Raw genomic sequence first — 12,621 nt, forward strand, 5'->3', positions numbered from 1 at the left:
GTTACTTATTACCATTTTTTTTTTTTTTTGTCCTAGGAAATAAGGGTATAGTCTCTTGGCTCTCAGGCCCACCGAACGTGCTTTCCTTCAGGAAAAGATGAGGAAAAGGTGACAGGAAGTGATGAGAGGCTCAGACAGACCCTGATCTGTGCACTGATTTAATTCATCTTTTATACAGCTGCATAGTACTCTGCTCATGTAACATCTGATTCAGCTGTTCCTCTACAGATTTACTGATGGCCCCTGATTTCATTTCTGGTTTTTTTGGACTTACAGTCTGCGATGGACAACATACTTTTGCACATGTAAATCCTAAGAAATGAAATTGCTGGGTCCAAGGAAATGCAGATTTAAACTTTCATACACACTCCCCAGTTATCCTACAAGTTACCACACCAATTTATTCTTCCACCGGCCTTGCTCAACATATCCTCACAATATACCAGTTTCATGGATGACAAGTAACTGCTGAGATATCTGAAAACACTCCAGATTCAACTCAAGTACCTACCCATAGGTTCCTTAATAACACCGTAATAATCTGGTGCATCATTAGGATCCACTGGTTCAAGGAAAGGCCAGGCCATCTTATGGGCCTATAAGGGGGGGGGCAGAAAACAACATTATTGTCAGGTGGAAATACTCATTTCATTTAAGTTTCCCAACTGAGTTATTCTATCAATCAACCCCTAAACTCCAGAAGTCAGCTTTAAACCTGAGAGATGAAATGATTTTATAATTATTTTATACTAGAGTTTCACTCTAGTCATCAATCATCTTGGGTGAGCATACTCCGTACTAAGGGCTCTCGAAGGGTGGGCTGAGGACCTCAGTTGGGGCGAGTGGAGCACTAGCTTAGAAGTCAGAAGCTTGTACTCTCAACCCTACGTGACAACCTGTTACCTGTACAGCTGGAGGGAATAGGTTCCAAGTGTGGAATGGTTCCCACTGCTAATGAGGTGACAGAGACACGCTATTAAATAACTTCATCCACATACTGAGACCACTGTTCTCTTTTCAGTTCTCTTTTAAAAATCTCTATTTTCCTTGAAAGATTTTATTTTTGAGTAATCTTTACACCCAAGGCAGGCTCAGACTCATGACCTCAAGATCAAGAGTCGCGTGCTCTTTTGACGGAGCTCGCCGGGTGCCCCCTCACTAGAATTTAATAAAATTGTTTTTCAATTTACAGTGGTGAGGTAAACTTGTCTTTAAAAATTAAACCTAGGTTAAAAAAGTGAGTCATTTTAAAACCGAGTGTTAGATAAACAACTATGTTCCTGTGTGGCTATGGTTAACCTCATGATATCGGCATGTGAAGGACTGAAGTCTGAAGTACTTCACCAAGCTAGCCAGGAGTCAGGAAATAATCACAGACTCTGTAATGGGAAGGTTTGAACCCTAGAAACGTCTCCAAAGTCCCGCTGGTTGACTTCCTCTTCAAACGCTGTGCACAGAGCGGTTTCTCACCTGTAAAGAACGAAGCACCCTTTTTAAACCCTCATAATCTTTCTCTGTCAGCGGCGTGAGCACTGTCATGGCATCCTCTGTTGACTGGCACTGTGGACAGACATACTCGTCAATGAGCTCTGCCTCACTCTGCAAGATGCCCACGCAGCGCCCATGGTACCAATTCTGACACCGATCACAGCCAATATAAAATCTGCAAGATCCGAAATGGAAATGTGAGTTCAAAACAGATGGGACCACAGTACACAATTTATTTTAAAGAACACTAAAACATGCACCTGAAAGGACTCTAACTCTGGGTATAAAATAGTTTTAGTATTACAACTGTTTTAATACTTTTGCAGCTTGGCATTCAACTGTGTTAATTTAGTGTTTCTGATGTTAAGAACAAGCAATAAAAGTTTATTAAGAACACTGTGTAGCGGCGCCTGGGTGGCTCAGCTGTTAAGTGTCTGCCTTCGGCTCAGGTCTTGATCCCAGAGTCCTGGGATCAGGCCCGCATCAGGCTCCCTGCTCGGCGGAAAGCATGCTTCTCCCTCTCCCACTCCCCCTCTCTCGCTGTGTCTCTCTCTGTCAAATAAATAAAATCTTTACCGAAAAAAAAAAAAAAGAAAGAAAGAAAAAATAAAGAGAGAAAGAAAAAAGAACACTGTGTAACAGTGGAGAATTAATACGAAGAAAAATGCAAAATATTTAATTGACTTTAAAACTCAAAACAAAATAAACCAAAAATCTTTCAGCTAGTACTGTATCAAATGGGAAGCTGGTACTGGCCACCCAACCGGGAGTTCAAAATCCTATAAGCTAATAACAGAGTCTCAGAAATTACACCCAAATTAGTGTTTTTTCCCCCTAACCTATAGTAAGCGCCATTTCAAACACTGATAAAGTCCAAACAAGTCAGGCTATTTTAATCTCATTAATTTCTGTTACATATTGAAGAATCAAGTCGACCATTAAACCATATTTTCCCCCAATGCATCTCAAACATTCACTATGAAGCAACATAAATTTTGAAGGGGAGGTAAAGAGGGAAAAAAAGAGAAAAAAAATTGAAAAGGAATTTGTAATGTAAGTGTATAATATATGCAGAAAAAGACCTTGCTTTTTATTTTAAAATAAATAAGTAACCAGTCAGAGCAATTTGGCTTCCTAAATTATTAAATATGATGCTCTTATCAGAACTCACTGTGACTCATCATAAGGTGTTCTGCAGATACAGTACAATTCCTCACTGCTGCCCTCTTGTGCCCGTTTACAATCATTACAGATGTACACATCCATTTTCTTAGCCTCCTTTTCTGTGATGCCAACACATTCTCCATGATACCAGTTAGTACAAAGATCACAGCCAATATAGAACCTAAAAGTATTCACAATGAAAATGACAATGTAATTGTCATTTTGAGCTGCATGATACTTAAATCTGTCTTCCCTGTCCTGATTCACTTTCTTACAGGATTACTTTCTGCAATGAGTCAGCTAAACATCCTGCATCCGACCATTCTACCCCTGGCAAACTACAGCATCTGACACTATATCGAGTGTAGAAACATAAAATCACTCACATCAATTTCAACAAATACACTGTTTAGTGAAATATGGGTCTTTAAAAACATACTGGAATTTGAAAAAATAAACAACACACTGATGGTAATGTCTCCCTCTTAATGAATGTGTATAAAACTGTAACAGGCACAAAAACCAAAGCCAAAGAATCAAAGACTTACATCTGTCAAACCTATGCCACAGAAGCCATTTCAAATTCAGGGCTATTTCTTAGATAGGTTTGAAAATGTATCTCACAGTTTAAATTTGAAAACAAAGCAAAGCGCAAACACCAAGAAGTTACACTACAAGGAACATGCAAGTCAGCCAGGTGTAGAAGATAAATGGTCAAAATGTGATATGAAGAAGAAATCCAAGAAAAGTATATGTGGTTAATTCAATTTCTACGAAGTTTTCTAAATTAACATGGGAATTTAATCTAATTTTAACAGATTACGACATGGGCCAGTTTTTCAATGTAATGTATGTGACAATGTGGAGAGTGACTAGGTTAATTAACTGGTGAGGAACTACTTCAACTCAAAACGGGGGAGAGACACAGTGTGAGTGTGGTATGAGAGAGAACAGGTAGCCAAAACAGCAAGCAATTGGCGAGCTGGGGCTCTGTGGGTACGTAACTGAGGGTAATCACATGCAGTTAACCCTCAAGGCTTTTGTAATATAAGATCCCAAATGACAGAATGAATGAAAAGCATCTCTACGACAAACAGAGTGTATCGAAAAGTGCTGGCAGCGCGATGTAGGAACGCCTTGTAAAAATCACAGCAAGAATTAGCGTGGACCCTAACGGATCTGACTGGCTTGCTGATGTGGTTCTACCCAAGTCTTTCCTGGTAGATTCACCTGGAGAAATGGAACTGATCCTCAAACTAACCTGCCAACTGACTGTGAAGGAGTCATAATATAAGACTGTGTAGTTCATCCTAGTCCCACTAATTTTTTTATTTTGAGAAGTGAGACTCCTGCATGATTTTCACTAGGGACTGGGCCTTCAGGGTGTTTCTGGATATGGCCTTCACTGGATGGCAGGCAATATATTCTGCAAGTGAGCTCACGACTTGAATTTCAAGTGTTAGTCACTCTCACTAGATTCCCAAACCAGCCTAGTTTGGTACAAGAGATTACAAAATATTCCTAAAAAACACTAACTCATCACGACTACAACAGGGAGTGGATGAACTTGGTCTACTGAAATTTTAATAACAAGAAACTGAAAAATAGGAAATACATACGAGACGATGAGGCGATCACAGTAGAATGAGGACATGTTCATGCGTGCCTCATTTTAGGCAACGTAAGTATGACAAAAACATGTGTGAGGTGAATCTCTGTGATCTGAATATTTTAAATAAGCCAAAGAAGTCTGATTATTTAAATGAAGTCCACAGCGGATATTTTTGTAAAGAAAGTAAATCATGTTCTGTTTTGTTCTGTACATCGCTGAGTATTCTTGTGCTTAAAGGGAGGCGCGCTTGTTTTAGACTAAAGGCAAAATCAGTTAGCAGGCCCCACTTTCCACATTATCTGTCATTTCCAATAAAGACAATGAAAAGGGAAGACGCCAAAACTGAGGTGCTTAATTCAACACACAGCTAAATCTAGCAATAGAAAGTGTTGAACTAGCACCTGGTTATAATTTTAAATAGCACCGTCAAAGCAGCTTCAAAGTTGCAACTTAAAAGTCATTGAAAAGATCACTATTTTATTTTATAAATTGATTAGGCATCCACTGAAGGTAGATACTAAGCATGGCTAAGTCTAAATAATCATATATTTGTAGCACAAACTTCTTGGTACTGCAAAAAACACTAGTTGACCTTGACTTTAAAAAGCTGGCCTACATTTAAATACTCAAAATTAAAGCTAAATACTTCGTTGAATGATAATGATAAAAAAAAATGAAACTGCATTCATGGATTAGTGTTTTTAAAATCTTGTATATATCACCAAATACAAGTCACAACAGCCAAAAACAGCTTCCAGCTGCCATGCTTTATTATCACATTTTTGAGTGTCATTCTTGAAGACTGAGTGAAAAGAACACTCCAGCTTTTGTCCCCAAAAAGAAAGTGGGAACTTTGACAAAAATAATATTGTCAGTATTACAATACCAAAAACATAGAGTTGCTTAAAATTAAACAATAAAAAATCAAAACCACTCAAACTTGAAACCTTGTGCACCATTCTTATCAGATAGTGGCTAAGATCTGATGTAACCATAAGGTAGTGAACAGGTTCCAGAAAGGTGGCTCTCAGCTTTTGGGCAGCAGTAATAATAGACCTCCTTCTCCAGACAACATTACTAATTGATTTGGAGTTAATCCAGAGAGAAGAGGAGAAAGCAAAAGAGCAACAGAAAGCTTGTTTTTGACAGAAAAGAATACGATGAAGAACAAACATGAATCATGAACATGTAAAATACAGAAACTTTTGCTTATCTCGTGTCAAGTTTAAGAACATCAGCTACAAGACCACAGACGAAACATCATTTACTTTCCACTACTTCCACTGACACTGCTACCAATACGCTCATTTTCTTCGCAACTCTGGAAATTTAACAGCTCAACTTCTAAGAAAATAAACTAGAGCCCAAAGATCTACTCACTTAGATTCATCATAAGGCGTTTTACAGATACAGTAAAGCTTTGTGTCCTTCTTAGTTTCCTTTGAGGTAGTAGAGATCATTTTCTTCTTCTTGGACTTGGAGCTTGAGTCTCTTTCTTCTTCTCGCTTCCTCTTCTGGGAAGCCGCAGGCAGTGTGGCCGTGGCCGTGGCCATGGCCGTGGCCGTGGCCAGGGGGCCTGTGTGCTGCGGGGGAGGCGGAGGCGGGGGTGAAGGCGGAGGGGCTGGAGGCGCAGGCGGCGCTGCAGGCGAGGTGGCCGCCACTGCTGTGGCCTGCACCATGTCTTTCTCTTTCTTAATTTTCAAGTCTCTCTTGAGTTCTTCCTGTTGTCAATTAAAGACAATACAAGACTGTCATTGGACTTAATGTAAATGCACGACATGGTCAGAGGACTTTACATGACCTTCCTTCTTGCCTTACCTCCCTTGTCGGAGCGGCTCCACAGTTCAGCCTAGTGTGAGGGAGGTGAGTCATGGGTGTCTAACCAGACTCTGAACCCAATCAAATCCACGAGAAATGTAAAGGGAAGATTATGCAACAACTGGAAAGCTGCTATCTTCAAAGAAGATCTGACAGAAAGATGACCAAGTTTCTGAAAACAATGCCCCTCCTGGCTTGCCCGTGTTGTGTCTTGGTTATTTCAGTTGTTGCTCAGAATGGGTGTCAAGTGTCCTCACCCACTGGCTGCTTCCTTCCGGCTGCTCTCGGTCTGCATCCTTGGAGCGAGACCCACCAAGAACTGAGTATGACACTCACGATGTGGTCTCTGACCAGCCCAAAAACTGAATGAGAGACATTCATTCATGCCTTGTTACTATGTTCCTATGTCTAGAACTGAAGCATGCAGGGAAAGCTATTTTAGCAATAAGCATTTTGACATAAATTAATATCCTTACTTCTCTTCATGTGAAATACTTTATAGATACACCTCTGTTACCTAGTGCTACAACTTATTCTTTGAAATGTTTATCTCCCCAGAGGAAAAAAAGCTATTGTCATTGGCTTCCATGTATAAACTTGGGTGTGAATAAGTCACTGTTATGACCAAGCTTTTAAACATCACACACACAAAAATTTAAGTAATCTCTACATCCAATGTGGGACCCGAACTTCACCCCGAGATCAAGAGATCAACAGTCACATACTCCAGTGACTCAGCCAGCCAGGCACCCCCGGTAAACATCACAAAATTCTAACAAATAAATCTGAATGGTCTTGGTTTAATGAATTTTTTTTCTATCTAACATCTAGATAGTCTTGTGAGAAGGTAAAGCTGTATGACTATTCGGCAACCCTTCTCTATTTTTTTTTTTTAAGATTTTATTTATTTATTTGACAGAGATCACAAGTAGGCAGAGAGGAAGGCAGAGAGAGATGGAGAAGCAGGCTCCCCGCTGAGCAGACAGCCCAGGACCCTGGGATTATGACCTGAGCCCAAGGCAGAGGCTTAACCAACTGAGCCACCTAGGGGCTCCTCAAGTTGCTTTTTAAAAGAAATCCTTGGTAATTTTTTTTTAATTTTTAAGGATTTTATTTATTTATTTGCAACAGAAAGATGCAGAGGGAGAGAGCATGAGCAGGGGGAGAGGCAGATGGAGAGGAAAAAGCAGACTCCCTGCTGAGCCAGAAGCCTGATGTGGGGCTTGGTCCCAGGACCCCAGGATCATGACCTGAGTCGAAGGCAGACGCTCATCTGAGCCACCCAGGTGCCCCAACCCTTCTCTCTGGGTGGCTCAGTGCGTTGGGACTCTGCCTTCGGCTCGGGTCGTGGTCTCGGGGTCCTGGGATCGAGCCTCGCGTCGGGCTCCCTGCTCAGGGAGCCTGCTTCCCCTTCTCTCTCTGCCTGCCTCTCTGCCTACTTGTGGTCTTTCTCTGTCAAATAAATAAATAAAATCTTTAAAAAAAAAAAAAATAAAGCCTAAACTTCTGAGGGAAGAAAGTAAATTGTGGGTGCCATTTTCCCAGTTAATATGATGTGTTATAACATAATGAAATAGATTTTAGAAAGATCAAGATGGTGTAGTGGGGTGGGGTGCCTGGCTAGCTCAGCTGGTAGAGCATGCGACTCTAGACCTCACGGCGCTGCCCTCGGCTCAGGTCATGATCTCAGGGTCCTGGGATCGAGTCCCGCATCGGGCTCTCTGCTCAGCGGGGAGCCTGCTTCCCTCTCTCTCTCTGCCTGCCTCTCTGCCTACTTGTGATCTCTCTCTGTCAAATAAATAAATAAAATCTTTAAAAAAAAAAAAGAAAAAAAAAGTTACAGTGCTTACACACTTTGATCCCCTGCTCCAGGAACATACCGATGATAGCAAAATATAAAACGGAGAAGACTGAAAAGACAGCCCCATGCTTGGATGACATATAAACGTCTCTATGAAATGGAAACACAAAACTGTGCACAGGGCTAAAACTGCAGGCCCACGGGATTCCAGATTCAGAACTTGGATGTGGAACCCCAACAACAACCCACTTCTGTAGAGAGAAGGGGACTCGCACGCTTCGTGGGAGTGGGCCTCAAGAACAGGCTCCCGGCTTGATGGAAGGGCTGGCTGATCTACACTGGGCCTCCAGAGAGGAAACAAAAAGAAAACTCTCACTTCAGTGCCAGATGCTGTGGCACCTGGGTGGCTCAGTCGGTTGAGTGTCTGAACCTTGACTTTGGCTCAGGTCATGATCTAGGGCTGTGAGATGGAACCCCACATCGGGCTCTGTGCTGGGGGTGAAACCTGCTTAAGATTCTCACTCTCCTTCTCCCCCTGCACCCCACTAACCCGCTCCCACTCTCTCGAAAAGAGAAATAACTGAATCTGAATTCATTCTAAATGCAATTTTATAGAACAATTTGACAAAAACTTTGTAATAATTATGTTTGAGATGTTCAAAGAGCTAAATGAAGGTTTAATTTAATAAGAAATTATTTTAACTTAATAAGAAATTATTTTATCGGGGAGCCTGGGTGGCTTAGTGGGTTAAAGCCTCTGCCTTCGGCTCAGGTCATGATCCCAGGATCCTGGGATCGAGCCCCACATCGGGCTCTCTGCTCAGCAGGGAGCCTACTTCCCCACTTTCTCTGCCTGCCTCTGCCTACTTGTCATTTCTGTCTGTCAACTAAATAAATAAAATCTTAAAAAAAAAAAAAAAGAAATATTTTTAAATGGCTATAAAGTATAATGAATGCAGAAAAATGTTCAGTATATGTTGTCTCCACTGTGATTCTATTTCTGTATAAATTACGTTTATACAAGAATATATCTATTAAAAATAATATATACAAGATACATTCTAAGAATTATTTTAAAACGGTCATCTTTGGAGGGGGGCACACTGACTTACACATTATTTTTACTTGTTGGCCAAGCTAATTACTTTGAAATACAACTGAATGCACATGTCCAATTTGTTTTCTTATATGTAAAGAACACAGACTACTAGCAGAACACAGAGTGGGAATAGCGTATGACACACGTCAGATATTAAATAAAAAGCTGCTGAGTGAACTGAATGGATAAGTCACATTATACATCCAATTCCACAACCTGAATTTTTCATTTAGGCATTTATCACTGAGAATTTCCCCCAAAGAATTAAAAACAAAAAGGACCAATCCTACACACACCCTTTTGTTAGAATGGGAGTCCACTGTGTGGACAGTCCCAGACGTATTTAATCCAGGGGTTCCTAGCTGAGGTGATGCTGGAGCCGCAAGTGTGCGAGAACGTAGGTGGAGGAGACAAGGTCATTTCTTGGGCTGAAGGCGATGATACTAGCATTTAGTACCCAATCTTATACTTTCTACAATATGTAAAACTCTGGCCTGTGGAAAAGGCCTGAAGTACTTCTGCTGAGAAATACTGATTACCAATCTCTTCTCTGTGGATTTCAGACTCATTCCAAATTTCTGTTATAATGATTGGCATTCATTATGCCCTTGTTCATGTATCTTGCCTGTTTCTTAGATGAGTTTCTAGAACTGAAATTATGGAGTATCAGAATATCCACATTTTAGAGTCTTTTTTGCTACACACTGATGTAATGTTTTCCAGAAATACATGATATTTTCTCTAGAAAAAGTCTTTTCATTTCACTCCTTAGTATTTAGATTGATTATCCTTTTTTAAAAAAATCCCTCCCCCCCAGATTTTATTTATTTGACAGAAAGAGTGCACAAGCAGAAGGAGAGGGAGAAGTAGGCCTCCCGCTGAGCAGGGAATCCAACGTGGGGCTCCATCCTAGGATCACCTGAGCCGAATCAGGCACTTAACCAACTGAGCCACCCACGTATCCCTAGGTTGACTATCTTTTTATGTGTTTACTGGTATCTGGCATTTTAAAATTTGAAAACTGCTTATTTGTATGTCTTACACATTCTTGTACTAAAGTGTTCTTTTCTCTTTAATTGCAAGGTATTTAAAGTACACATTATACTAATGATATATGTATATATTGTGATAGGATTCTCCTTATCTAGTTAAGTGATATTCGTTTTCTTACTGACCTTAAGTCGGTAAGGTCAGTAAGACCTCACTCTTTAAATTTTAGTAATACTAATTGTCATCAATGTCACAAAACTTTTTTCCTGTTTGTTACCTGTTTTTCAATATTGTTTATGGTATTTTCTTTTTTCCTAAATAAAGCTTTTTCTTCTGTCATCAAATCTTTTTCCTCTGTGGCATGCGCAAAAGTGGTCTGCCCCACCCTGAGATCACAAAAATGACAATCTTGTTTTCTTCTATTATTTCTGTGGTTTCCTTGTGCACATTAGAATTTTTGATCTGAAGCAGATCTTAAGTTAGGGTGAGGGGTAATATTTGCTACTATGAATTGGCTCTTTTGTTTGACACTTTTCGCAGCGCCTATAGTCTCAACATGTCTAGTGTGTGACCACCTCACTGAAATCTCTAATAAAATTTTTCTTTTGGGGTTTTGATAATAATAATCCTACCATCTACAGTAAGAATTTTATCTCCTTTTTTTCCCTTTTCTTGACTTAATGCCCCAGAAATTTTTGGAGGTGATAACTCATGATGTTGGTTTTGGACACATCTGGTTTCTAACTTTAGTGGGAAGATACCTCATGTCTCAGAGTTTGTGTAATGTTGGTTGGTGGGCTGATCAGTTTTTAAAAAATATGTCTCATCTTCTTAAAACATACAAGGTACTTCTAGGGATGCTTTAAATAGCCTACTTCTCTTTATGAAGCTGTTCAAATATATGCGAGGAGATGTCTTCTTTCACTTTTCAATAAATCCCCTAAGGAAGCAGAGGACTAGCAATGCCTGCACCATCAGTTACACGTTAAGGAGGAACTGTCTTATTTAATGGGCAACTCCTTATTTTCCATTCTTCCAACACTCGTTTGCAGTTCTTGGTCTACGTTTCTCATGAAACATGGCTCCTGATAACTACTGGCGAGACGATGTCATAGAGCATAAAAACTATCTATCCCCAAGAGGATTCTCAAAATGTTTTTCTTTAAATCGATAGATTGACCTCTTAGAGTGGCTACATTAGAGATTACGATATACCTTCAGATATAAAACCTCTGTCCTGTTTCAAAAGACACGTCCCACTGTTTTTAGTCTCTGTACAAAAATGTAAGTTCTAGACACAAGCTGACATTTAAAGCTTAACCGAAGTTGCAGGGGGAAAAAAGAAAAGAATAAAGTTAAATGCTAAATGTTGGACACCGAAGGAAAGGAAATACCTTCTTACCTGCACTTCAATCTGTAGGTCTTTGTCCAGGAGCGCTCGCTTTTTTAGTATTTCAGCTTTGAGTTGTTCTTTGTGTTTGAAGAGCAGCGCAGAGAGCTTGGTGGCATTCTGCTTGCTACGTTTCTGTTCCACGCTCTCTTCACGCTTCCGTTTTTTTGCTGCCTGTTTTTCTTCTTTATCTATCTTATCCAAAATATACTTCATCACCTGGTTACACACAATCATTCTAGAGAGAAATATACAATCCATGTGATGCCGGGCATTTCATTCTGAAATGGCTTAAGAAATCATTTTTCTGTATCTCTATGGCTGATACACAAACTTCTATGATTGGAAAGTTTCAAGGCGTGATTCGAACCAGTTATGAGCAGCTAGTAGTGCCAAGTGTTCTCACTGAACGAACTTGAGCCAAGATTAAAAAACACAACAACTGTAAACTCAGACCTCATGTGCATGTGCACGCTAAGGAGGAAAGGCTGGTATTCAACGAGTCCCTGTGTTCCTGGGTTTTAACATTTCTCCCTACCTTTGATTCTCTTCTCTTTCGGCTGGAGTCATGGTCTTTTTCTGCTTTAAATGTTCTATTACAGCATTATGCTTCATCACCACCTTCAGGACAGAACAAAATCCCAAAGTGCACATTTTATATAATGACTGCAAGTTGGTATACAGAAAACAACAGCAGAAATCTGAGCACGTGTATGTTTCCCAAAGAAACTGTAAGAATTTTATATCCTAATACAAATAAGATTAGAGCTACAACAACATGGCCTGGATGCTTACCGTGTACTGGGCACTGTGCTAAGTAAGCACTGGACATTACCTCAATTAGTCCTCCTAACAACACTGAAGGGGATCGTTTTATAGAAGAGATTCTGAGACATGAAAAACCTAATTCACTTGTTTGAGATTAAGTACTATAAGCTGTAAGTTTTACCCAGCTATCATTCTCCAACAGCCATTTTTTTTTAACATTACGCTCTCTTCCTTGGAATCAATTTCGGATTATTTCCCCTCCTTCCCATCCCACTTTGCACAGAGATTAGAATAAAGACAGACATTGTAATAATTCTCAATTTACAGACTATACAATACTAAAAGCTGGGTAATGATGCATTTGAACATATACATGACATCAAGTTGTAAGAATATTACCATACACGTTTAAAATCCCTTTGCTGTTTAAAAAGTGCTTCTAACCACGTTGTATTAGAATCACCAAACGTGCTAAGAGACCGGGTCTGAAC

The 12,621-nt window shown here is 40.0% G+C and overlaps 1 protein-coding gene across 12 annotated transcripts in view; it reads right to left on the reverse strand.

The window, feature by feature from the left end:
* Positions 1-12,621, reverse strand: part of BPTF (bromodomain PHD finger transcription factor) — a 159,568-nt gene that overhangs the window by 14,343 nt on the left and 132,604 nt on the right. For 8 of the 12 annotated variants that reach the window (XM_045984104.1, XM_045984109.1, XM_045984103.1 and 5 more), the window contains 6 exons: positions 11,901-11,983; positions 11,375-11,600; positions 5,645-5,985; positions 2,660-2,833; positions 1,471-1,663; positions 512-596 (listed from right to left, as the gene is read on the reverse strand). In XM_045984104.1, the coding sequence (XP_045840060.1) occupies positions 512-596; positions 1,471-1,663; positions 2,660-2,833; positions 5,645-5,985; positions 11,375-11,600; positions 11,901-11,983 (1,102 nt within the window). The remainder of the gene's footprint in view (positions 1-511; positions 597-1,470; positions 1,664-2,659; positions 2,834-5,644; positions 5,986-11,374; positions 11,601-11,900; positions 11,984-12,621) is intronic. The other 4 variants (XM_045984107.1, XM_045984113.1, XM_045984114.1 and 1 more) reach the window with 1 other exon arrangement.

The sequence above is a fragment of the Meles meles genome, chromosome 18, assembly GCF_922984935.1.
Source record: "Meles meles chromosome 18, mMelMel3.1 paternal haplotype, whole genome shotgun sequence".
Lineage (NCBI taxonomy): Eukaryota > Metazoa > Chordata > Mammalia > Carnivora > Mustelidae > Meles > Meles meles.